Genomic DNA, 25,455 nt, shown 5'->3' with positions numbered 1-25,455 from the left:
TCTTTATTGATAATTTTTTTGTTGCGTATCCTTGGTACCGCTCTTCAAGTTCTTAGTGACTCTATGTTTGGTCATGTCAGTCATGCTCTTCATAGAAATAATGTACATGGGGATCGTTATAGCTTATGTCAAGTTATTTAAGAGAAAACCCGAGAAAGTATACAAATGGGAAGCTATGAATGATGACATTGAGTATGGCAGTTCCTTGTACCCGATGGTTCTCGTCCAAATACCTATGTACAACGAGAAAGAGGTATCGAGAACTACTCTTTGAGCTACTTATTCATATGTTTGGTTACCTTTTCTACCATCCAGTTATTTGTTTCGTTTGATTCTGTTTGTTGTTCTTATGTTTTGGTTTTCTTTCGGGGGTTTTACTGGTGGAAGGTGTGTCAGCTATCAATTGCAGCTGCTTGCAAACTCTCTTGGCCATCGGACCGTATCATAATTCAAGTTCTTGACGATTCTACTGATCCAGCCAGTAAGGTCCTATAATTCTATAAACACTTCCCCTTTTCCATTTCGCTGGTATATTCACCTTAGTTGAGTGTTCAACATAGGTCCGTATATGCATACATTAATCTCGGGACAGAATTTGAATTCATTTAGGTCCTGTTTATCTTGCTTGACTTACACTCTGGAGTATGTGTTTGATTGATTTTCTTGACGTTTTCGATACACCTGTATTGATGGAAATGAACAGGAGTTGGTGGAACAGGAGTGTGAGAGATGGGCGAGAGAAGGCGTGAATATAACATTTGAAATAAGGGATAACAGGAATGGGTATAAAGCCGGTGCTCTGAGAGAAGGAATGCGGCATAGCTATGTCAAGCAATGTGACTATGTTGCCATCTTTGATGCTGATTTCCAGCCTGATCCTGATTTCCTCTCGCGTACCATTCCATTCCTTATTCACAACCCCAAGATAGCGCTTGTTCAAGCTCGTTGGGAATTCGGTAACGTCCTTGAAAAATTCATTTTTTGCCCCATATTCCATAAAAGTCACATGTCAATGTGACACACTGCTAAAAACATCTTCTGGTTTATGTGATAAAAATCTAGTGTAGATTTCATATTTCTGGTGTCCTGTTTTCCTATGTTTTAGGAAAAAGCATGAACTGGTCTGAACAACTGCAGAGTACTAAAATTTGCAGTTTCGGCTTTTTATTTTACATTTTGTTGTAGTGATTTTCTGTAGCTTATGGCTCTACCTCAAAAAGGCATAATGTGTTAGAGCATTGGCCAGCTTGGTTACAGAGTAATGAGTTGAGTGAGATGCTTTGGTCGTTTTCACATTATGATTTTCCTTTTGGTAACATTTACTTGTGTCACAGTAAATGCGGATCAGTGCATAATGACGAGATTGCAGGAGATGTCTCTCAGTTACCATTTCAAAGTAGAGCAAGAAGTTGGGTCTTCTGCATTTGCGTTCTTTGGATTCAATGGTAAAGCAGGAGTTATTATTGTCAAATTTGTAGGTCACTGCAACAATATTATTAAGCCTGAAATTATTGCAGGAACAGCTGGTGTCTGGAGAATATCAGCTCTGAATGAATCTGGAGGCTGGAATGACCAGACTACAGTAGAGGACATGGACTTGGCTGTCCGGGCTACCCTCAGAGGCTGGAAGTTTGTGTATGTCGACGATCTCAGGGTATATATTTAGTTATACACCTCTTACTATCTGTTTTTGAAGTACATTTCAGGAAAACCCGTTTAAGATTGACATTTTCGGTTGTGCATTTGAGCCATTTGGAGTCTGTGGTGTAGGTAAAAAGTGAGTTACCAAGTACCCTCAACGCATTCCGCAACCAGCAGCATCGATGGACTTGTGGGCCCTCCAATCTTTTCCGCAAAATGGCTGGAAAAATAATCAGAAGCGAGGTGCTGAATGAAGAACCTACGCAAGTTCATGTTTGGTTTCCGTAGAACAAAAGGAACTGACTATCTGCAATGCATATCCCCTTCTAATGCTTTCCTTCCTTCCAATGTTTTGCAGAATGTATCCCTGGGGAAGAAGTTTTATATGATCTACAGCTTCTTCCTTGTTCGGAAAATACTGTCACATATCATCACTTTCTTCTTCTACTGTATTGTCTTGCCAACAACGGTGATGATTCCAGAAGTCGAGGTTCCAAAATGGGCAGCCTTTTACCTCCCTTCTACAATCACTCTCTTCATCGCAACTGGTAGACCAAGGTCTCTTCTCTATAAACAGTTTCATTCATATTGATTCATCTATCTGCTCATCCTTTTCTTTCCTTAACATAATCTTGATGTTTACAGATCATTCCACCTTCTGGCATTCTGGGTTTTGTTTGAGAATACAATGTCCCTTCTTCGAACAAAGGCGCTGGTGATGGGTCTTTTAGAAACTGGAAGAGTGAATGAATGGGTTGTGACCGAGAAACTAGGCGACCCTCTGAAGACAAAACTGATTGCTGAAGCCCCTAAAGAGCCTCAAGCCAGATTCCGGGATAGGTGAGCTTTACCCTGAACTCAAAATCTAATAGACTATAAATATCAGCTCTGATAGTTGATAGATAAACCTCGCTGAGTTTAAGATCATGGAACGTTGAAATTTCGGTTTTAGGGAGACTGTATCATTTTAAACAGAGTACGGAACGAAACTGAAAGATACTTGACCGTGGTTTTTTGGGCGATTTCACCAACTCCTTTGAACCAATTCTCGTTTGATTCCAGCTTGTTTTAGCACCGAATCAGCTCAAGATAGGCGGAAATACTATATTTTGTTTTCGCAGTTTTGTTACAACGGGGTTATGGTATGTGCAGAGTGCATTTGCTGGAAGTTTGTGTCGGAGCTTATCTACTGTTCTGCGGATGCTACGATGTTGCCTACGGGAACAACTTTCTCTTCGTCTATCTCTTGTTGCAGTCCATGGCATTCTTCCTGGTCGGTTTTGGCTTCGTGGGCACGCTTGTTCCTCCGAGTTCTTAGCCAGTCTCCGCTCCGTTTCTCCGCCCCTTTCGAGCAAAACCATAGTGTAAAGACTCTGAAAGGGCCTCTTCAGTCTGTCATTCTTTGAGGTAATTGAGAAGAACAAATGCCAAACACCGAAGCTCCTTCCCATAACAGAACCGACCGGTTTTTGTATAATAGACACAAGTTGATGTAAGAGCTACCGATTTGGACCTACTGGTCATTAGGCAATCACTCCTAGTAAAGGTAATCCTAATGTTTCAATATCCGATATGGTTTCTATGGTTTTTATTATTATAATTATATGATTATATCATCGTCACACGACATTTCAAATGATTAGTTATACGAAAATTATAAATTTTTTTATAAAAAAAAAAACCATGCTTACATATGTAAAATTTAACAATCTCGAAAATATTGGGTATTCAGATTTAAATTATTATAGCATATTTTGCATCTTAGCTTAATAGCTTGAATAAAAATGTATAGGAAAAAATAGAGAGAGAAATATTTCACTGATTGTAACAATGAGATCAACAATAACGTGATCATATGTAAAAGTAAATCATATATATACATTATATTCAATTTTATATCATGTGTACACGCATGCATAGAGAATATTTTTACATATAAGACCGATATTAAATTCTTATTTAATAGGATATTACTATTAGAAAAATGATTAGTTTATTTTTACAGGAATTCCAGCCAAATTATCATTAAAATATACAAATTACAAAAAAATTACACTAAATAGTTAAAACTTTCACCGGGGTTATGCATTATGAATCGGATATGATAATTAATATATATATATATATATATATGCATATGCCACATGGATTTTTGAATAAAATATGCCCTAAAACACACAACTTGTGTGTGAAACTGATCTGACAGCGCAGCATAAATCCAAAACAAAAATTGGTGGTGCAGCCATTTCGGGCGTTGACGTTTTCCGAACGTTGTTACTAATAACGATGAAAATCAAGAAATTATTATATTCGCATTCACATTTGTGGTAGGTGTAATTTGGCAGTGTAAACTCCATTTTCTTGTATATATTATTACTATACTATATATGCATGCAACAGCGAATATTATGTTGTTTCATATTATATTCACCATTCGGATGATTAATTAATGTCGATTAATTCTAGAGATCTTCATATCGTTTTTGTTGATTTTTAACTATCATTATATATAGTTTCAGATTTTTTTGTTTTGTTTTTTTGGGATCACCCGAAATTTCGTCTAAATTAACGTATATGGGAAATGTAGAAAATTACAAACTAAATATGTATATTATAATCTAATAAGGACGGATTTATCGATTGTTAAAAATAAAAGATTGGTTAATAGAAATATCCACCGGGTGCCAACGAAATTAACAATATAAGATTTCGACACATCCCTAATATGAAATTTGTAAAAATGAAAAGAATAATTGGATTTTAATTAACGGATTCTTTAAGATCCACATTTCTTTTTTTGTGTCTGAACCGAAGATCCGCGACTTTGTTTATGTGTCCTAAATACGAACGATTTAATTAAAAGAACGTGAACCAAACTAATTTAATTAAAAATATGAACGAATTTAAAAAAACACAAAAAGAGAGAAAGAAAACTTTCCAAAGTTCGTTGAAAGCAAGACATTGGTAGCAGCCAGCCACCAGCCGTTGTCCCACTCACCTACAACTAAGGAAAATGTTAGACCAATTAATTGCGTATTGAATTATTCTCGATATGGAAGATTTCCTTTTATAATTAGCATATACATATCTATACACACACACACGTATATATGCATGTATGTATGTATGTGCGTGAGTGTCCGGAAAGGCAACAGAACGCACGCGGCGTCTATATATATATATATATAAAGGTTTCGGCAATAACGAAGAAGGGACGCAGCATACACTTGAAGAGCACAGAAGGTAATGGCTATGGAGTTTGAGGTTCCACCTCAGAGCCACGGCGATTTCATCGTCACCAGAAACGGAATCGGAGGGTAATGTTTTTTTTTTTTTTCGATTTTACGTTTTTTTTTGAAGATGTTTAAACTTTGAACACTAGAAATTAATTTTTATTTTTATTTTTTGCATTTTGTTTGTACTCAAACTATGACAGGACAGCGGCATTGAAGTACTTGGACCCGTTTGTGTCGTTCTCCGATTTTTCAAGTAAAACCCATACTATTCTATACACACACACACACACACACATATACACATAAACATGTATATACGACCTAATTAAGCAAATGCACATGGGTTTTTATGCAGTGTCTCACCATGCCGGATTCGATGATCATCCGCATAGAGGTGTGTGTATATATATATATATATATATATATATATATATATGCTTCAATCACACGTGTTCCTAAATACCAATGCCTAATTAAGCAGAGATTCCACGTCGAATCTTGATTTTTTTTTTTTGGATGCAGGTTTCGATTCCATCATGTACGTGTTGGAGGTGCGTATAGTTTTGCATGCTCCTGCAGGTGGTTGTGTTCATCGTGTAACGTATAACACTTGGTATAGTTGTTTTTGGTTTTGGTTAGGGAGCTGTCGATTACAGAGACACGAAGGGACACCATGCTACCATTAATTCTGGTGATATCCAGGTCCATTCACACCAATTATTTCAATTATTATTTTTTCATTGTTTTTCTTTTTGCTAAAATATTATTTTTTTTATTTTTTTAATTGTTTTGTTACACTTTCTAGAGATATAATTTTTTTCATTGATTTATATCTACCTCTTTTTTTTTATTCACAACCATCCAAAATATAATTTAAAGTTAAAAATTTACAGTCTAAATCTGAAACCGAAACCGACGGCAATTTATTATATCTTTATATACATATATACATATAAAGAAATAACATATTACGATATCTATAAATATGCTGGGTTTTTATTATAATTTTGTATATTTGAAAAAGAAATATAATAGATATAAATGAATTGTAAAATTGGACAGTGGGTTAAAACGGGGAGAGGAACAATCCACTCAGAGAAGGCAGCAGGCGAAGGGGTCACTCGAGCTATTCAACTTTGGATCAACGTTCCTTCTTCCAACAAAATGTATGATTTTTTTTTTCCAAAATCAATTTTACTTTCTTAGAAATTATAATCGATCCGATTTGTCTAATGGAAAACAATACATATACTCGGAATTTTTTTTTTTGTGAAAACTATAAAATGATTCGATTCTCATGCTTTGATTGTGTTATTGGAAATAGTGCAAATGTCAAAATTTTCATTTTTCTTATTTCTCTCTCGTTTTTTTTTTTTGTAAAGTTTATGTTTTTATTACAAATTCAGAGATTTTCTGATTTCCGTACGTTTCCACTTCCACAAAACGTGAAACCAAAACTTGTTCTGCGTGCAGGGATTATCCCGAATGCATGGAAATCCCAAGCAACAATATCAAAGAGAGGAGATATGAAGCATACACAGTCAAAACAATGGCGGATCATCTCCCACATCCAATCACGTTTTCTGATTACGTTCTTGATCCAATGGCTCATCTCTCTTGGAATCTTCCGCAAGGATGGAACGGTTTCGCGTACGTTCTAGAAGGCAGGGGAACCTTTGGGCCGACGTCGTGCGGGTTCAACAACCCTTCTAAACCCAACACACTGGTCGTTATGCCCAGTTCTCCGACCACCTTCGGGGTGTATAACGATGACCGTAAGTCGAGACTGAGGTTTCTGCTGGTGGCAGGACGACCTATCAACGAACCCATTGTCCAACACGGTCCGTTCGTCATGAACACGAAAGATGAGATTGATCAGACGATTCAGGATTACAGATGCCGTAGCAACGGCTTTGATTGAGGGCTTTTGCCTAATTTTAGCTTTTAGTATTTTGGAACAAGGGTTTGTTTTTTTATTTATGAATTATGAATGTTGTTAATTAAGATTCATTTGGATTTTCTAGAATTTGAATATTATATATATATTATGTAATTTTTCTATTACCTATATCAATCTTTTACTGTTTGCGGCCCGGTTCGAAGTCTCACTAATCTATAATGGGCCTTATTATTACGTAAGCTCAATAATAGGCCCAATATCAAAATTATGGGCTTAAGGGACCCACAGAGAGAGAGAGAGAGATAAGCCCACAGTGCCGAAGCGGATCCTAAATCAAAACCTTCCACAGTCGTCTTTCCCCTCTTATCCGTTCACTCTGAAGGGGGGAAAATCTCATCTCTGCTGCAATGGCTATGGCGATGGCAACTGCTGCAGACACTGGGAGTAGAGTCTGGAGCATGACTTCTCTCCGATCTGCTCTTCCTCATCTCCATCCTTCCGGTTCTTCCTCTTCCTCATCCTCCTTCCGGTTGTCTTCCTCCTCTCGCCGCTCCGCCCTTCGCCTCCACATCTCCCGTCCCCCTCTTTCGCCGGTTTTTCCATCTTTTTCTGGCCTCTCTCCTCTCAATCCTCTCGGCCTCCCAGGTAATTTAGTCTCCTGTTGCACCTCCCTCTTCGGTGAGTTTCTCCCAACTTTTGTCCTAATCGGACCACGGCTGCAGATTTCAGCAGCTTCCAGGAAGGTTTCACCGTCATCGACAATGGCTGTCGCGTTTTCGCCATGCGGCACGGCAGGCGGGTTCCGAAGCTGAACAGGCCTCCGGATCAGCGTCGAGCCCTTCTCCGCGGTCTCACCACTCAGCTGCTGAAGCATGGGCGCATCAAGACCACGCGCGCCAGGGCGAGTGCGGTGCGGAAATACATAGACAAGATGGTGACCCTCGCAAAGGATGGTTCGCTTCACAAGAGAAGGCAGGCCCTCGGGTTCATATACGAGAAGCAGATAGTCCACGCCCTGTTCGCCGAGGTGCAGGACAGATATGGCGACAGGAACGGCGGTTACACCAGAATCATCAGAACTCTCCCCAGGCGTGGCGACAATGCTCCCATGGCCTATATCGAGCTTGTCTAATGTTTTCTCCTTCATTCTTCTCGCCTTTAACGTGATCGAAATCCGATTTTTATGTTTTCCAGATCTGCAAATGAACCACTCTTCCCGTTGGAGCCTGTCAAATGATTGAATCCCTAAGACAAAGTTGCATAAGATTCTAGGCAGTAAGAACAGTAAGATGTTCATGTTCATCATCTCTCTCAAGAAGATATGACAAAGTTCACCCAAACAACGCTAATTCATTGAACAAACTGGGACGATGGATTCGTGATTTTAGATTCTGCAGAATCCATGTTTGGATGCTGACAAAGCGCAGAGAAAGATGAAAGAAAACAGAGACGAAAGGGGCAATCTTTGTCAATATTCTACTCGATTATCAATACAACAAGTACTGTCTATTTAGGGTTCGCACTTGTTTCTAGAAGACAGGTACTAGAATGTTGGATTGTCCGTGTTAAGGTTTCTTGCAAATTTGATGTGGGTGAACTAAACAAACGTTGGAAGGGGTTAAAGCTATGCTAATCATTCTTTTGCCCAACGCCAGAGGTAAATCTGAATCGGCGGCAACATATCTACGGTACAAAGTACGATGAAAGATCCCTTAAGATACAACAGATCCCATGAACAGAAAGCATTTTGCTTTCCATTGCCATTTTCTCAGTGTTCATCAGATTCTTTGTTACCTTCTTCCAAGAATCTTGCTTTAAGATCTTCAAGTTTCTTTCCCGAAAACCCTTCAGGCAAAATCTGCATAAAACCCTCTAATAATTTAGTAACCCAGAAATTCAAATCTAAGATTCTTCAATTTTGGTGTCACAGACAGAGAAAAGGGTTTTGTTCCATGTGGGCATATGATAAAAGCAGAAGCTCTGTGTGATCCATCTAACCTTGAATTACATACAGCAAGGCCTTCTTTGTTCAATTTCAGGCTGCCTTGGGACTAACCGAAGAGCTGGTGTTATACTTCCGGAGCCAAAAGCTAACGAGAAACGAGTCCATGACGATCTAACATTGTCGGGGATCGGTTAAAATCAAAGGCATTGGAACCTCATTCCCTGCAAAAAAAAATTCAAAGACAAAACTAGAGTGGAGAGGAATATTATTATATGACCTGAATAAGGTGAGCAGCCACACAAGGAAGAACCAAAAGCCCTGGTTCACCAAATGCACCTCCTAGTTGCTGAACCACTGCCACCATGACGGGTAGCGTTTTCTACGGGAAAGAAGGTCAAGCCCGTCAGTTTCGGGTTAACGATTAATCGGAAATCATTCTGGCACCAGGCCACGTTATTTACGTAAAGCTATAACTGGAGGATCGACTTTTTTTTATCACCTGGCTTGCAACGAGCAAAACTGCCGTCACATTTTCTTCCCTGGAGAAGGCAGAATTCCTACCACCTGAAACGCTCGAGATGATTCGTATGGAAAGAGCATTGAATGCTAAAAGGGAAAGATGCAGCAATCTGCGAAAACATAGGAATCCTGTCAGTATATTCATGTTTAGAAACATCCAGCTGCGAGGATTTTGAAAATAGTCACCATTTATTTCAGACATCATCGAAAACATTCATTAAGGTTGAATCAGTGTTTATCGAAGATGTTCTCGATCACAACACTAAAAATGATCAGTCGAGAAATTCCTAAAGCGTGATATGGATCATTTTAGCAGAGCACAGGTGAAGTCATCATGAATGAAGTGTGCATACATTCCCATCCCGACCGCTGCAAGGAAAACTGCAGGCTTAACCATTAGTAACAGCGACCTGGACCGACTCACTTGCATCCATGGCACCTGAATGTGCATCACGAGATCAAACCCTATATTAATGACCCTAACAAAAAAAGGTAAATGTGATAACCGACAAAAAGCAATTGCCATATTTTTTCCCCTCGAAATTCAAGTTAACATGAACAACTGCACAATGAATATGCTTTCCTGTTGTTCAATAAGATCCAAAATTGAGTAACACTTGAGAACATATTGAAGAAATGTCAAAAATATGAAAGACAAGTCAGTGCAGATCTTACTAAACTGAGGAAGATTGCACTGATTTTCGAGAAGAGTTTTCGATTCCCGTCAACAAAGTCCGCCAAACCTGCATCAAATGCATTTATAAGAGATTATATTATATTCAGAAGGTCGGTTAGTAACCACAAGATGGAGACTTCTAAAAAGCTTTAAGCTTTCCTTCGACAGGAATCATTTCAGTCAAAGGTTAATTTTCATATTTCAAGAAGATTGCAAGCAATTTGTGCAATGTCGTTTAAAAGCACAATTTAAGCTCCCTCAATACTTGGATGATTGAACTGCAGGGTTTAGTATTTAAAACAAAACTGGAAACCAAGCTAACAAGTCTGAAGATCTTCACTGAAAGGGTGTTTCCGAAATGGTTTATATGTTGCCAGGGAGGTATAACATTTCAAGTATTCATATAGGATAACCTAGAATGCTTATTAATTCAATCACTTGCAATGAAAAGGAAACAGAACATAGAATACTCACCTTTGAAGGATTCCCTCATGACCTATAACAAGAAAATGAAAAAGGGAAATGCATTTAGCGATAACTTTATGTTGTAATTCATTTTTTTGCACGGTTCACAGAACATACTGTCCATAAAAGAATCATAATCGAGATGGTAAATTTAGAAAACTTATCAAATAAAAAGAGCTAAAAGGTAAATATTTTGGACGACATTTCTATGGCATGTGGATTCTGATTACTATGTAGAAGAAGGAAAAGATGCAAAAGGTTGCCTCACCTTTCCAATGATTAGAGGTATTAACAGAGTAACAATAAGACTTCTGAAAAGTTGGCCAGTAGGAATCGAGACGCCCATTCCCGCAGCAATGTATTTCGAGATCCAAATTGGAATCTGATAAAGAGTTCAACCATATTAACTTCAAGGGTAGCATATGTAATAAAAATAGAAGCTCCTGATAACTAGCAACAAAAAAAGGAGATTATGGATACAGAGTGTGTATAATAAGCATTTGCAGCCCATTAATCACACATGATCTACTGTTATTTCATAAGAATAAATTACTTGGTGTCCACTCAGTATAAAAGAAGAAATTATATATGATTTTCTGTGCATACAGACTGGAACTAATCTGCATTCTCAAATACCAAACAGGAAGTGATGCAAGAAAGGCCTACTTACAATTAAAATTCCTAATAAGTTAGATATAAGAGTCATAGCAAGAGCAAGAGCAGAGTTGCCACCAGCAAGCTGCATTGTAAATGTAATATAGTCAGAGAATAACTCAAATCAAAGAAAATAATATCTACACCAAAGACAAATCAAACTGTGTACATGAGTAAGGGCTACACCGCTTGATAAAGTGGTAGGCATACAGCTAAATATTGCCAGCCCTGAAAATAGCATGAAGACTGATTACGATTTTGAAGACCTCGGTAATTCATCGAGACGCTTCCATGTCCAAGCATTTAATTTTGGTCCCCTTTAGGGTACCCTTAAATAGATGTTGCTTAACGTAAAGAACTCGCTGAGATATAAAGAAGGTGATTTAAGACAAGATCAAGGTAGGAAAGACTGGAGACAAGAAAGAGCAAGGCCAATGTATTTAGATTTAGCTACTTGATCAAGCACCTAATCTTTCTACGGGAAAAACAGGTGGTTACTTTGTTGAAAAAAACAAATGTCTATTGCCAATTACAGCTATACTACAACTCATCTGTTCAATTCTACACAACAAAAGATGTAACAACTTCAGGTTAGAACACGATTTTCCAAGGATTAACTTACACTAACTATAAGAAAAAAATCATCTTGTCAAACCTGTAACAAGTTCTTGCGGTTGGAGTTGAATCTGCATAATTAGCCTTGAGAAGAATGGAGTGAAGAATAAAATAGAGAACTGTATCAAAATAACGATAAAACAAGAAACAAAATAAGTCCGAGTTTTAAACATGCAGTTTAATAAAGCTGCTAAATTTTGCAAGCGTTATATCATACAAACGGAGTAAAAAAAATGCATAACATCAAGAATCACTCTATACACTCCAAAAGCGACAACTGTATTTTCATGTCCTCTTGTCTTTCCTCTAAAGGGACCAGCATAGCCTAGCTTAGTGGCAAATTCTAGCTTAGCCTTGCGTTAAGATCACAACTAGATCAATTACATGCAAATATAAAAAAGGTGTGAAAAATTCATAATCAAGGAGCATATTTTCAACAAAACAATTGAAACAAGCAGTAAAAGTAGCCTAAAAAAAGAGAAAAGAAACTGAGCAAGAGGATCACTTGAGAGAGAGAAACCTAAAAATGTATGAAAGCCTAAGTTGTGTAAAGATCATACTAGCCCAAAGACTCCAACAGCCCATGATTTCACAGCTGCTCCGACAGCGTCACTACGTAAAGTCAACCCTGTTCCATAGTATAAACCAAGACTGTAAGAGGCAGCACGAATTCAACAGCAATTGCCCCGATCATAAAGAACAAGAACTAGATACTTGGAAAATTCTGCATTATAACAGATCACCTGATATAATAAATATCCCAAATGTGCTGAACTTTGAGAGAGAGTATTTGTCAGCAAGGCAGCCAGGAACCGGATTTGCAAGGCCAATCACGACACCACTAACAAGAGCTACAAATGAAATTGACATTCAGCTTGAAGTGTCAACATTTTGTTCAGAAATCTCCCAAGAATAACAAACCTGACTGCTCCAACCTTTTCAACTGCTAAACCCAGTCTATAAACATTTCATGTTTCTACGATATAAGTTCAAGAAAGATTATGCAACAGTCATATTAAGGCAACTGTAAACATATAGCCTTGCACGCATTACCATATATACCGTAACGGATCCAAACCATCTCTCATATCTTAGCCTCGATAGAGAAAACCTTGCCTTTGACAAATATATGCACAAGTTAGAAAAAAGAGGATTTGTGCATTTGCAATACGAACATGGTTGCAAACGGCTTTCGTCCTCTAAACTAAAAAATGAATAAAAAAGGCAAAAGCTAGCATACTTTCCACATTATTAGAAGACAAAAACATCACGAGTTAAGAGTTCAAGATGACCTTTATATTACTCTAAATCCACTATACCGTTCATAAAGAATAATTTGCACTACCTAGAGGCAAGAAGTTGTCTGAAGCAATACTCAGAAGCTGCTTCCCAAAACTTAATCTCTTTGTTGAAGCTGAACGAACGTCATGGTCACCTCCCTCGCCCCCTACCTGATTGCACAACCAAAATCTCCACCAATAAAAAAAATTTCTTCTCCTCATTCATTTCTCAATAAAACAACTTCGATCATACCCATTCTCCACAATTCCACAATGTTTTTCTTTCAGACACGAGTAATTTCTGCTTAAATTGCAAGAGACCCAAACAAGTTCTGCGGGCATTTACAAGAACCCAGCGTCCCAGACATCAACCGCAGATACGTTCACACCCTTCCCCTGTTCATGTTCGAAATTGAAACAAAGAGTAGAACCCACATTTTCATCCCCATTTTCTAGGCGAACAAACGGAACTTACTTACTACAGCATACATCATCTACAGTTGATAAAACTCAAAAGAAGTGCAAGACCTTGTCGGATGATAGGCATGCTCTGATGGGTCTGGAAATCCAGCGTCCGCCACAGGAACGTTGACGGCAGATGAAGACGACGGACGTTCTCTCTGGATACGGTGGATCTATCGGGCGGAAAGAGGGCGTTTTGGGCGCTGAAACCAGGAGATTAGCTATTGCCGACATAGTAGTGTTTCCTGCCGAAACACTGATGGAGAAAAAAAAACTAGAATCGAACAGAGAGCAAACAATGAACGAGATAGAGAGGAATTGTTTCAATGGACTGAAGAATTTGAACCTTAAATTCACGAGCTGAAATAATTTTCCGGTAAATCTCCGACCGCAGAGAGGGAGAGAGAGAGAGAGGTAGGCGTTCCGGTTCCATCAGCATAACCGAACCGGTTAAATAAGTTTTGGTTCGGTTTCGGTTAAACCAAAAGTTTCCACTTATGTGGTTATCACAGTTGTCCTTGTACCATAATTTTATCCACATCAGCTATTATGTTGGTTTGATTATTTGAATTCTTAATTTTGCCATTCGAATTTTGAAATGTGATAAATTTCAGATAAATAATAAATCGTCCTTAGTTATATAAGTCTCAATTTTTTTTACTGAATTATTTACAACAAAATGTTATCTTACAATACCTATTATGATTGCCATAAGTGCTGATTCTTGTTTTGTGACACACACATTTTTCTTATAAAAAATATTTAAAAAAAAAAGAGAAAATGAAAGAAAAAGAAAATAAAAATAAACAAAATCAGAAAAATCGAAAAATTGTTTAAAAAAAGAGAAATGAATGCACAAATGAATATGAGTGCTGTCGCACACCCAAAAAAATTCTAACTTTTTTATAAGCCGATAAAGCAAAGCCCATTACTTTTTATCTTGACAAGGACCAATGCAGAATCATCACAACAACAAAGAATCTCGGTGTTGGTTTCTTCTCTGCTTTTTTGGTGGATCATAAACCCATCTGAAGTGAAGAAGTTGTCTGAAAATGGTGAGAGATGGCATCAACTAAACAGACATTGAAGCTTCTCCTTGTCTTCTCCCTTTTCTTCTGCTACAATCTGAATCATGCCATTGTTACGGTTGTTGCTTTTGGACTAAACTCTCCTCAACAAAGCTCCAAGTCTGGTGGTACCTTCTCTCTTTCCATTTCTGTGTGTTTCGGTTCCTCTAAAATTAAATTTTCATGTGCTGTCTGTGATACACAACAAGTTTGGCATCAAGATTATGGTAATAATGGGGTTGGATGATGATCAGCAATTCAACAGTTACTAATGGGTTTGAACGGTGATTCTGGCATCAAGCTAGTAAACTAAACTCAAGATTCTTAATCCCATAAACTCAATGTTTGTTTACTCGGATTCCTAAAATGCTCCAAACCCATCTCTACAAACCCTTTATATATTGTTTCGACTCATCAAACTCTTGATGTTTCTAAGGTTATGTTGAAGAAAGCAAGAACATAGTGGAGAGAGACAGCGCACTTGAAGCTGCGAGGTTGGGAGGAAGAGGCGGTGGCGAAAACGGGAATGTAGTGCAAACAGGTGGAGGAATGGTTCCAGTTTATGCAGCAGCTGGCGAGGCAAAGAACAAACACAGCAAAAAGGCTCATCACAAAGGAGGCTGCACCAATTGCAAGGCCATGGAGCCTCCTCTTCTCGTTCTCCTCCTCTTCCTCACTTTCGCTGCCTCCTCCCTTTTGTAATCCCTTCTCTAACCGTGTCAGTTTTCATTTTGTCTTGTGTATATATGTTCTGTGTTTAGGCCTCGTTTCCCGCAATTAGAACTTTCAATGTAGCAATCAATCTTTGAAGACAGTTTGTTTCAGTTTGAATAAACATGTTGTTGTGGTTGTCTGAAACCAAAACCAGTATCAAATGGGACACAACTGGCATATGGTTATATTTGAATATGCAAGTCTGAAGCTAGAACTGAGAGAGTTGCTGGAGTTTACGTGATTGGAAAAACTTGCAGCGTCCTTTTCCGCTTGATTCGATTTCTTCGCTCCTACTCTTGCATGCCGTGAAGCCAAAGCTGCTTAGTTTCACTTGCCGCTTGCTGTGACTGCTGCCGCTATTACCGTTTTCATCAGTTTCATCTGATTCCCTGTTCAAAGCATGAGCCACAGTATTCATGAGAGAGAACTACAACAGTTATGCCAACACATGAAATCAGAAAACTACTCTGTAAAAGACAATTGTAACCGAACGAGAAATCAGGATCCTTTCACCATCAAGGAACCCATGAAATTGATCACACCTGAAATTGTAACAAAATGCCACTAAGACAGTCTTTTGGCCTTACTCTCACGCTCAGACCAAGAACCAGAACACTTAGACTTGCAACAACATTTGTAAGACCTATAACAATATTCATAGTACCAACCAAAATACATTTCAGCCTGAGCTGTTGAGGACAGCTGAGAACTAACTATTGGCTTTCTCATGTATCATGCTATGCTCTTTTACTGCTATAGATTGGAGAAATGGAGAATTCAAATGGATTTAAAGATAACAGTGATTTCCAAAGCTGCCTTATAGTTTGAGCATCAAAATTTAACTTCTGTATGGAATGTAAATGGTGCATATAGTAGAAAAACACTAACCACGCAACTTCAATGCCATCTTTCAAATGAGAGGTGCAAGTTCCCCAACTGAATCGGACCAATGATGGAAATCCAAACACTGAATGTTTATGATTCTCCAACCATGCCTTCGTCTCAGGATCTGAAGACAAAAGTCAGAACATATTAGGGAAACACTAAAAAAAACTGAGGGGACAATATACAATATGTATGTAAGCACAACTACCTCCAGGATATCCAGAACCAAAGCTCCTGTTTACATTTTCTTCAGTTTCCTCTAGCACCCATTCTCTCAATGCTCGGTCTCTTGTTACCTGAATGTAGATGTTTAATGACTTTGCTAGTAAAAGCTCCAAGATAGTGACACTTCAGAGGAGACTCAGACCGAGTTACCTTAGCAACTATACTTGCCCCACTAACAACAGGATAAAGACTGTCAGCCTTCTTTGATACAACAAATTTTATCGAACGAAACCTCTCAGACAGTTTTGCTCTATACTTCTCAGCGTCTCCCACAGTGTCCAGATAAACCTGGGATGAGATTGTATTTCAACAGAAACAGAAGAGAATGCATCTCAGACAAAACTTGTCGACAAAGAATATCCGTCGCAAAACAAACTTGCCAGCCATCTCAGGAGCATAAATGAAATCAGAAGACAATGCATCTCATATCAATAAGAAGACTCGCCTCTGTCAAAAGAACTCCCATGTTCAACGCCCTACTGATGAGCCCCATTGCCGAGTCATGTGAAATCTCGTTTAAATTAATTTTGTTTCTGATGAAGAGAAACAAAATATATTATGTAAGATTCATCTGAGTATCTCATTAAATCAGTCAACATGTTCATGTTATCCTATTACTAACTTTGCAAGCATCTTGGCTGAAAGTTCCCTGGGGTCAATGACATCAACAGCCCATCCAAGTGACTTATCAGCCTTTAAATTTTCAAACAGTTCTTCTCTCTTCTCCTCTTTTAGAGTCTTTGAATCTGCAAGCATAGAAGCAATTGGCCGTCAGCACTACACATTTCCAAGCAAAAATGAAAAAGGCCATCAAAAGTGTCATGTTTCAATGACAACTAGAGGTTATGGACACACGAAAAAATTACTGGTGCTAACGAAGATTCATCCAAAGAGCTCACATTTATTTTCGAAAAGACAGAAATTAATCGAATATGCACCATGGGGACACCCAAAAGATACAACAGCGAAAGCGCTCTCACCAGCAACGAAAAGAAGTTTCTCTTTGTGTGAATAGCAAAGAAATTCAAGAGCTCACCTCTTTTAGAGAGATTGCACTGAACTATTATCCTATGCAAAATTGTTTTCAACTCTATTTTGAAACAACTATATGCACAAACAAGTCTTCACCAGTCGCCACTACGGAGTGAATTCGAGCCCGGACCTCTACCAATATCTGGTAACAGTGCATCTTCCTCAAATCGTAAAGTTACAATGTTGCTTACGAGTTGTTTCAACCAAGTTTGTGTTTTTTGTATTTTGCTAGCAAATCAAGGCAGTTGTTAACCTAAGACGCTGCCGGACATATCATCTCTATTGATAATGTTTTTGTGCCGTATCCTCAAAACAGACATGGTCTCAACTAGCATTATATCGTGGAGCTGGTCTTCGACCAAGGCACCATCAACATTCGGAATGAAGAGCGAAGGGACATTACCAAGTTAACAATTACGGAAAACCCGATTTCCCTGGAAATCTCCTACACTCACAATCCAAACAAGACCTTAATATTTCATGAACATTGACAAAATAACGATTCACAGAACAAGAAAGACGGAGTTAAAAAAAAGAAAATTTGAAAAGTTACCTGCGAATTTGAGAGAAGCGAGAGTACTCTGGTACGAAATCGGGCAGTACAAACATCCATACACCATGGGTCCTGGTGTTTTTCCGACCAAATCGAACAGATTTTGCCTTATTGTCGAGCATGTAGAGGCAACAGATAAAAGAAACGAGGAGGAGAAGGAGAGTACCGAGAACAGGACCACGCCCGGCTTCGTCAATGCCCATGATGCAAGGTTCCGATGCCCATTCCGGAGTTGTGGACATGGATTCCGATCCCATCTCTCTCTCTCTCTTCCCGCCAGAATCAGATGAATGGGTTCAGAGATGTCTCGTTCCCCGCCAATTTGCTTCTGGTACTTGGTAGTAAGTAATAATCGCTTTTTTTATTCGCCAAAAAAAAATCTGTTGTTTTTATTTCCGTCAAATTTTTATACGATTCCTCGGGATCAAGCAGATACATTAAAAAAGCGATTTACAGATTTAATTAAGCCGCATTGTGCTGAGAATCGGAACCCGACCGGTCAGTTCAACCGGTCGAACCGTGACCCGGATGCTTATATGCTTACTTCTTTTTACTTTTATTTTTGTCCGTATGTATAAAGATCAAAGCGCAGCGCCTTACTGGGCAGTATACCCGGTTTATTGATTGATTATAACCGGTTGAAACCGGTAAACCGGTTCAAACTTGAAACCGATCTGAGAAATACCAAGCGTTTGAAACGCATATAGAACGGCATTTGCGGTAACAACGGTCTGCAACTAAGAACACAAGAAACACCGTAACTCATCCCACACATAGTATGTTCTGTCCTGTTCTTCTAACCTTTTCTTCTTCGGCTAAACCAAAGCACAAACGAATCGGTCTCTCGCCTATATTTACACATCCACAAACGTAGTTTTACCGACAAAGATCTTACTCGATGTTTCTGCAAAGGATGGATGAGATCAGATCTGGATCTCCGAATTTCATGATCAAGTCGAGATACTGCATAGCTTCCTCGGGGAGCAGGCCCTCGAGCAAGAAGTCGAACAGATGGGAATGAGTCACTCTCATCACTTGGAAGCTTTGGTTCAACAGTTTCTTCTGCTGCTCTTTCCCCATTTCCGCCGCCTCCACCAATGGCAACAGATCCCTCTCTTCCTCCTCAAAGTGCCCTTTACACCTCTCCTGTTAAAACATCCGCAACCAAACAATATTCTTTTTTGCTGAGTTTTACATTGCGGATTGAATCCGGTATTAGATATGATCCATCATCTGGTAAGACGTTTTAGCAAGGATTCACCTGTAATGTGTTGAAACGGGAAACGAGACTAGAGAGAGCTTCTGAACAGACAGAGGTTCCGGAGTTCAAGACTCCGATGGATTTGATGTCTTCTTTGATCCCATTCATGATCGGAAGTTCTCTTCCATGTTCCTCGTTTGCAGATCTGCACAGCCCTGCATTATTGCATTTTTTTTTTCACGCAAGAACAGCCCATTGATCAAAACAAAACCCAGCAACAAAAAGGATTACACTGAAAACCAGACCAAACCCATTTCGTCTTTCTGCATTCTCCATCAAGAATTACTACATTTACATGTCGGATTTAGCAGCAAAACTGTGTTTACATGTCTATCTGAAATCTAGAGACAAGCAATTACTATCAAGTCTTACGCCGTTCATGATTTTCTCCATCTCCAACTCCTTCAAGAACCAGTCAAATTATACATGAATGGCACTCGAAACAGACATGTATATAAACAGCTGTTAAACTGATCAAACCAGAAACAGACATGGTGTTGCTTCACTGTCTGTACAATACAGTAATCGACCAAAACATGACAATGAACAGGTAATCAAAATCAAGATGCATCAACGAACATTGACTAGATAAGACTGTTGCAAGATCGGTCAGAATTATGAAGAAGAGAGGTGTGGATAAGGTTTTTTTACCTCGGTCTACGGTTTCGAGAACAGGGAAAAGGATTCTCTCCTCCATTTGAGCATGCTCAAGCATCAGCTCCTGAAGCTGGGAATAGCTCTTCCCGAATTTCCTCATCTCCATCTTCGGCGTTCCCGCCGAAGGATCCGCCGCCTTTCTCCCTCCACGCGCCGCCAGATCCTCCGCCCACCTCGCCAGTCTCTCCACGTGCCACACCATGCTCTTGTGCTGTAACCAAGTAACCCTAACTATCAATGGCGTCGAATCGTCGAAACCCTCCAAATTGAACTTCCCCATCATCAACCTCGGCTACGGGAACTTCTCGTCGATGAACCCGAGCAGAGTCTCCTTGGATCCCGACACCGTGTCCGACCCAAATTGGATTGTCGGCTTCTGATCTTCCGAGGGAACGAATCTGAGAGGAACCCTTTTGTGAAGAAGCGCGAAACGGACATAAGAGCAGACAAGACTGCTCGGCGGTCCCGACAATCTGACGGTGGCGGTTCCGGTGGCATTGTCGGAAGCCGTCGCAACGACGGCGGCGCCGAGGCGTTGCGGGGCGGAGACCCGAGGGGGTATGCCGGCGGCGGCAGAGCCGGAATCTGTGGATTTGATGCAGTCGAAGGGAGCGATCTCGGAGGTGGATTTAGTGGAGCTGGACGAGCAATTACCCATTTTTTTTCTGGGATTTTGGAGATGACAAAGAGAATCAAGAAAACGAAATCGAATCTAAAGAAGAAGAAGAAGAGAGAGAGAGAAAGAGAGAGAGAGGACAAAGAGTGAGATGCAAGCAACTGGAAATATATAAAAAGAAGCGTTAGTTGAAAGGGGGGGAAAGAACACGCCATTAACGAAGCTAATAGCCTAACAGTATGAAACAGACAAGAGTAAATGTCTCTTTCATCGAAATATTTTGAAGTTGATTAAAATCCATTATACTGTAAATCCTCGATTCCACCTTTAATCATTACATTCACTGGGTGATAGATTAGAAAAAAATCAATGATCAAGGATTCAAATATTAAAATATCAAACACTAATTTCTAGAAATGAAACTGCTATGATTAGGCTTATAAATGAAAAAGAAATTGTTTCCTCAGAAATTAGCATAAAATTTTGGTGTTTAGCTTCATGCCACTTTTTCTACCACTTTTGTGGCATTTACCGATTATAAATATATATATATATATATATATATCATAAATATGTTGTAAAAAAACATTTTCCAGCCATATGTTACATTATTAAATTTTATTTTAAATTTCAATGTGGAGTAGTATCGATAAGAATGTAGCTTTCGAATTGGGCGCTGTGGTCGGGTCATTGGAGAAGGTGAGCTCCTTGCCCGTTGGAGTGAGGATTAAGTCAATTATATGTATTTTACCGTTAATCATATGTCGGTTTCTAACATTAATTTTACTTTTAATTTCCGTATCTCTAAGGAATGTTACATGCAGTAAAATTTTCCTTTTGGGGTACAAATGGAAAGGATTCAATAATTGGTTACATCAAATCTTAGATTCGGGGGCATCCGTTTTGGTTTTATTAATTATTTTTATTTTTTTATGAAAACGTCATACAAGTAGCACATCTTTTATATAAATAATTAGTATAATAATTCTAAAAACTAATATAGCAAAATTTTATTTTTTTTCTATTTCTATTTCTATAATTTAATTTTTTAATCGACTAAACTCAATAATTCTAATAAAAATTCTTTTCGCATGACTAAAGAGATTCTTTATTAACAAAAAATTTATATGTATCTTATTTTTTAACAAGATTTTATCTTTAAAAACTTCTAATTTAATATAAAAATCCTAAAATCCAATTTATATAAACTACGTATTTGTCTTAATTCTAACATCTCTTTGTCGGATTACCATGAATGACGAACCCATGAAAGTTTTATGAATTTTTTTCCAAAAATTTATCTCTAATCTTTTTTTTTTCTCCATTTTCTTTTCAATTCAAACTTTATATATGTTCCAATAAATAGATAAACATAGCTTTAAAGAAGCACCCTTTCGTCTTTACAATTAATATGAGGTAATGGTCTCTTTAGCCGGATCAACCTGTAAATTATTGCTTTACAAATTCAATATTATGCAAAAAGTATATAATAAAAAAAACACTGAATTGGATTAAGTTTAGGTATTAGACTTGAAAAATAGAACTGAATTCAATCCAGATTATGTATTTTTACGATTCCTTTACCGATACACGTTACCATTCACGACTAAAATGGAACAATTTAATTTAGATTGATTTTATATTCGAATTATGTTTACATTATTGGAAATATTTTGACAATTGGTCGGTCCAAATTACGAGTACGATTCGTAAAGATATTTTTTTTATAATTCGAAAGTTTACTAATTTTTTTATCTAACTATATTTTGCAGAAAATCGGAAAAATCCAAATAAATACCCGTATCCAATGTTGGATTTGATTAGTAGAGATATTTATTCATGATAAGGAAAATGATTTCACATCTGCATTATGAGTAATGTATAATTCAAAGGCCAATTATGGAAACAGCGACACAAAAAAAAAAACACGATAACGACGTTGTTCTTTTCTCTTTTTCTTGGCTTTTAAATTCTCTTCCCCATGTGAACCTTTTTTGCTTTTGCTTCATCTTATCCTTTCTGTCTTTGTTTACATTTATTTAATATAAGAGAAAAAATATATAAACGAAAAAGAAAAACAGTTTCCTTCTCACGTTTTACCATCTCTAATTTTCAATATCTGCATTAATGTGGAATCTAAAAAAAAATCATTGATGGTACATTAATACAGTTACAAGATAAAATTCTAATTATAAACGAAATTTATCGGGATGTTATTTATAATGTTTTCGCTCGAATTTATAAATTTATAACAAAAAATTTGATGTTTTTTTAAAAAATAGATCGACGCATATGGATGGACAAAGACAAGATGGGAAATTATCCATGGAATCGCATTGGTAAGGTCAAGGGGAATAAAATTTTGGTTTCTGTAACAGTTTTTGTATGTCGTGTGTCCATTACTCTACATATGTTTTAGAAATATTTAAAATAAAATATATTCAAACTAGAAGCCAATAGGTAAAGAATGATACAAATTATTTAATGTAGTAAAATTTACATTAAAATATTTGAAGTTTAAAAAATATTTTTGTCAATTTGCGTCTTAAAATGAGTTGATTATAAATAAAAATGCGTCACTAATTTTACTGAAGAAAGTCATACTTCAAATTGAATAACAATTTTACCTAAAAATAGAAGAATATTTTATTAATTAATGAAAAAAGATAGAAGGTGATTGAATCAGATAAACGATATCTATTAATGTTTGCAAGTCTTTTTCAATTATAAGTTGATATTTTTTAGGAAATGTGGTAATAAAAATCCATTTTTTACTATTAAAAGATATTTTCATAAAAAGATAAAAATTTTAAATTTAAATAAAAAACCAAAAAACACCTCACTTTCTAAAACTTTAATTATCTAAAAATCCAAAACAAGCTTCAGATTTAAACAATTTTTATATAAAAAATAGCTTTTTTATAAAATATCAATTTGAAACATTAACCATCAAAAAATCCAAATAAAATATAAAACCTTGACCATTTTCATCACATGCAAATCTGCACCACAACATCTTCTTCAGTTACATCTCACACAGATACAAATTACCAGATACTCACAGAACCAACATATACGTATCCTCTGAGTGAGAAAACACCAGAGCCGTTCAAGCATACGGGGATGAAAGAAACTGTTCTTTGGCTCCAGACAGGAGGGGACATCCATGTACAAACACGACCAGTGAGTATAAAACAAAGATCGGAAAGAACAAAAACACAGATCATGATGAGCATTTGAAACCTCCGCAAGCGATAACCCAGACGACGATGATGAAGGAAAACACTGCTCCTCCGACCATAAGCTTCATCTGGAGGTTCTGCAGCCACATCTTCCGCCTCAGCTGCCTTCCTTGCCTCTGGAAGCTATCCGCCTTTTCAGGACAAAACCCTTTATCAGATCAAGTTGTAACTAACAAACACCTTCTGCATCTATGGATATGCTACTGATAGATGTACCTGGAACTGCAGGTTTTCTGATTTGTCTACCAGAAGTTCGAGCCTCTCTCCCCTGTCCAGAACCTGTTAAAGGCATTCATAGGTTGAAATTAATCCAAGAAAGAGAACCATAAAGTTATGAGAATGACTACTGCACCATTTTCGTTCCAGAACATGGACAAATATCATTTTTGAGAAATCGAACAGCCCAGCTTTTAAACGAGTACAAAGCCATTACATTGTTTGCATTACACTTCAACACACCAATAAAACGTCCGATACAAACATAACCCGTAGCAAATAAAAGCAAGAGGGTAATATTGAGTTGGGTCTTCACTGTCTTCTGACGAAATATCATTGAATGAGAAGAAGGTGACCAATCAACAACAACAAGATGCTATAATGATCATTTGACCCGACTAAACCACAAACTTCCACAAGAAATTTGAATGCATTGCAGACCGAACCGAAGGATGCATAAATGCCCAAAGAACCCAAGGGAAACCAAAAAACAGGACAAGTTACAAACTTTCAATCGGAACAAACATTCATGAACTACAAGACATTCGTGCAGAGCAAACATCCAGCTACACTAGTTCCCTTTAAGGGGAGTCCTAGAAACACAAGCAGGTTAAAAGGGCATTACAACAATCCAATAGAACGTTTACCAGCTCCCCTAATAGACAAACCACATAAGAACGGTAGGTAAAGCGTAAATTTCATATGTACAAGATATGAATGTCAAGAAAAGATAATATCTCATTCAGTAACCATTGATAATCTAAAAGGAATTTGCAAAACATATTTTATTCCATTAAATTGCAATCATGATCAAATTATGCAGATTCTCCAGTCCACCAGATAACACATATTACAATTTATCTGGTTTAGGTTCATCTTTAAATGGTAACAAGAGGAAGTAACTGCCAGTTTTAGCAAGCCTAACTGCCATTAAAGATTATGTTGTTAATTTGAGTCAACTAGCTCTTCCCACAACCTTTGCTTTATAATCATTGTCTAAGCCTTCTTACAAGAATTCACATGATATACCATTCAATCAAAATCGGATCACACCAAATCAAGTATAACCAGGAGACTATGACTACGACTTCAGATCAAGATGCTCAGAATTGTTTCATCTTTTCCTACAACAACAAATGTGTACCTTTTCGATGTTGTCCATCATGATCCCCTTGACATCGGTTATTTGGGCCTTCAACTTGGTAAGCTTACTTATTTCCTCTGGATGGTTTATACAATACTCCATGTGCTCCTTAAGTCTAGGCCTATTTTAAACAACAAACAAAACTCAGTGCCAAATTGTAGCCAAGTGAATCCACCCAGATGTTATTGTAATGTAGTCATGGCAAAACACAAACCCGAACTCCCTGTCTAGATTGTAGGCAATGCTGAACCCTACGGTTTCGAGAACAGGGAAAAGGATTCTCTCCTCCATTTGAGCATGCTCAAGCATCAGCTCCTGAAGCTGGGAATAGCTCTTCCCGAATTTCCTCATCTCCATCTTCGGCGTTCCCGCCGAAGGATCCGCCGCCTTTCTCCCTCCACGCGCCGCCAGATCCTCCGCCCACCTCGCCAGTCTCTCCACGTGCCACCC

At 37.9% G+C, this 25,455-nt stretch overlaps 8 protein-coding genes across 15 annotated transcripts in view; 4 read left to right on the top strand and 4 right to left on the bottom strand.

Annotated features, from left to right (window-relative positions):
• Positions 1-3,209, top strand: part of LOC104824211 (probable mannan synthase 7) — a 4,632-nt gene extending 1,423 nt beyond the window's left edge. For 2 of the 5 annotated variants that reach the window (XM_010556212.2, XM_010556214.2), the window contains exons 3-11: positions 35-253; positions 388-486; positions 704-956; positions 1,335-1,445; positions 1,518-1,654; positions 1,771-1,884; positions 2,000-2,199; positions 2,287-2,481; positions 2,794-3,209. In XM_010556212.2, the coding sequence (XP_010554514.1) occupies positions 35-253; positions 388-486; positions 704-956; positions 1,335-1,445; positions 1,518-1,654; positions 1,771-1,884; positions 2,000-2,199; positions 2,287-2,481; positions 2,794-2,959 (1,494 nt within the window). In that variant the 3' untranslated portion in view covers positions 2,960-3,209. The remainder of the gene's footprint in view (positions 1-34; positions 254-387; positions 487-703; positions 957-1,334; positions 1,446-1,517; positions 1,655-1,770; positions 1,885-1,999; positions 2,200-2,286; positions 2,482-2,793) is intronic. The other 3 variants (XM_010556213.2, XM_019203837.1, XM_019203836.1) reach the window with 2 other exon arrangements.
• A 1,626-nt stretch (positions 3,210-4,835) lies between these two features.
• Positions 4,836-7,033, top strand: LOC104824210 (pirin-like protein 2). Of its 2 annotated transcripts, none has more exons than XM_010556210.2 (7): positions 4,836-4,958; positions 5,078-5,130; positions 5,233-5,271; positions 5,400-5,428; positions 5,517-5,579; positions 5,940-6,043; positions 6,351-7,033. In XM_010556210.2, exons 1-7 carry the CDS (start codon positions 4,888-4,890, stop codon positions 6,796-6,798), a joined length of 807 nt encoding a protein of 268 aa, XP_010554512.1. In that variant the 5' UTR covers positions 4,836-4,887; the 3' UTR covers positions 6,799-7,033. The 2 variants fall into 2 exon arrangements, with proteins under 2 accessions (XP_010554512.1, XP_010554513.1); XM_010556211.2 differs by having other exon boundaries at positions 4,920-4,958; positions 5,517-5,568.
• An 83-nt stretch (positions 7,034-7,116) lies between these two features.
• On the top strand, positions 7,117-8,004 carry LOC104824208 (50S ribosomal protein L17, chloroplastic). Its single transcript, XM_010556206.2, has 2 exons — positions 7,117-7,422; positions 7,500-8,004. The coding sequence occupies exons 1-2, from the start codon at positions 7,185-7,187 to the stop codon at positions 7,907-7,909; spliced, it is 648 nt and encodes a 215-aa protein (XP_010554508.1). The 5' UTR covers positions 7,117-7,184; the 3' UTR covers positions 7,910-8,004.
• Positions 7,916-13,814, bottom strand: LOC104824209 (probable sodium/metabolite cotransporter BASS4, chloroplastic). 2 transcript variants are annotated; one of them, XM_010556208.1, is made up of 16 exons: positions 13,740-13,814; positions 13,460-13,649; positions 12,997-13,102; positions 12,395-12,502; positions 12,212-12,279; positions 11,692-11,770; positions 11,206-11,264; positions 11,053-11,121; positions 10,651-10,764; positions 10,392-10,413; positions 9,917-9,984; positions 9,595-9,680; positions 9,222-9,351; positions 9,000-9,101; positions 8,776-8,893; positions 7,916-8,635 (listed from the first exon to the last, which is right to left on the bottom strand). In XM_010556208.1, the coding sequence occupies exons 2-15, from the start codon at positions 13,625-13,627 to the stop codon at positions 8,813-8,815; spliced, it is 1,260 nt and encodes a 419-aa protein (XP_010554510.1). In that variant the 5' UTR covers positions 13,628-13,649; positions 13,740-13,814; the 3' UTR covers positions 7,916-8,635; positions 8,776-8,812. The 2 variants fall into 2 exon arrangements, with proteins under 2 accessions (XP_010554510.1, XP_010554509.1); XM_010556207.1 differs by lacking the exon at positions 13,740-13,814 and having other exon boundaries at positions 13,460-13,733.
• A 523-nt stretch (positions 13,815-14,337) lies between these two features.
• On the top strand, positions 14,338-15,310 carry LOC104824206. Of its 2 annotated transcripts, none has more exons than XM_010556204.2 (2): positions 14,338-14,585; positions 14,897-15,310. In XM_010556204.2, exons 1-2 carry the CDS (start codon positions 14,456-14,458, stop codon positions 15,160-15,162), a joined length of 396 nt encoding a protein of 131 aa, XP_010554506.1. In that variant the 5' UTR covers positions 14,338-14,455; the 3' UTR covers positions 15,163-15,310. The 2 variants fall into 2 exon arrangements, with proteins under 2 accessions (XP_010554506.1, XP_010554505.1); XM_010556203.2 differs by having other exon boundaries at positions 14,342-14,588.
• LOC104824207 (ribonuclease H2 subunit A) lies at positions 15,245-18,219 on the bottom strand. The gene is made up of 8 exons (XM_010556205.2): positions 18,036-18,219; positions 17,870-17,941; positions 16,907-17,030; positions 16,730-16,817; positions 16,435-16,572; positions 16,268-16,355; positions 16,063-16,183; positions 15,245-15,563 (listed from the first exon to the last, which is right to left on the bottom strand). Exons 1-8 carry the CDS (start codon positions 18,124-18,126, stop codon positions 15,383-15,385), a joined length of 903 nt encoding a protein of 300 aa, XP_010554507.1. The 5' UTR covers positions 18,127-18,219; the 3' UTR covers positions 15,245-15,382.
• A 252-nt stretch (positions 18,220-18,471) lies between these two features.
• On the bottom strand, positions 18,472-20,532 carry LOC104824205. Its single transcript, XM_010556202.1, is given in 3 exon segments — positions 18,472-19,015; positions 19,131-19,285; positions 19,782-20,532. Coding segments are annotated over 3 exon segments (1,074 nt in total). The 5' UTR covers positions 20,446-20,532; the 3' UTR covers positions 18,472-18,760.
• A 2,834-nt stretch (positions 20,533-23,366) lies between these two features.
• The window catches only part of LOC104824204 (vesicle-associated membrane protein 727), a 3,531-nt gene continuing 1,442 nt past the window's right edge, over positions 23,367-25,455 (bottom strand). The window contains exons 4-7 of the mRNA XM_010556201.2: positions 25,220-25,255; positions 25,006-25,126; positions 23,862-23,924; positions 23,367-23,776 (exon numbers count right to left, since the gene is read on the bottom strand). Of these exons, the coding sequence (XP_010554503.1) occupies positions 23,627-23,776; positions 23,862-23,924; positions 25,006-25,126; positions 25,220-25,255 (370 nt within the window). The 3' untranslated portion in view covers positions 23,367-23,626. The remainder of the gene's footprint in view (positions 23,777-23,861; positions 23,925-25,005; positions 25,127-25,219; positions 25,256-25,455) is intronic.

This window comes from Tarenaya hassleriana, unplaced genomic scaffold (assembly GCF_000463585.1).
Source record: "Tarenaya hassleriana unplaced genomic scaffold, ASM46358v1 Cleome4, whole genome shotgun sequence".
Taxonomy (NCBI): domain Eukaryota; kingdom Viridiplantae; phylum Streptophyta; class Magnoliopsida; order Brassicales; family Cleomaceae; genus Tarenaya; species Tarenaya hassleriana.
This window is presented reverse-complemented; position numbering and strand designations above follow the sequence as displayed.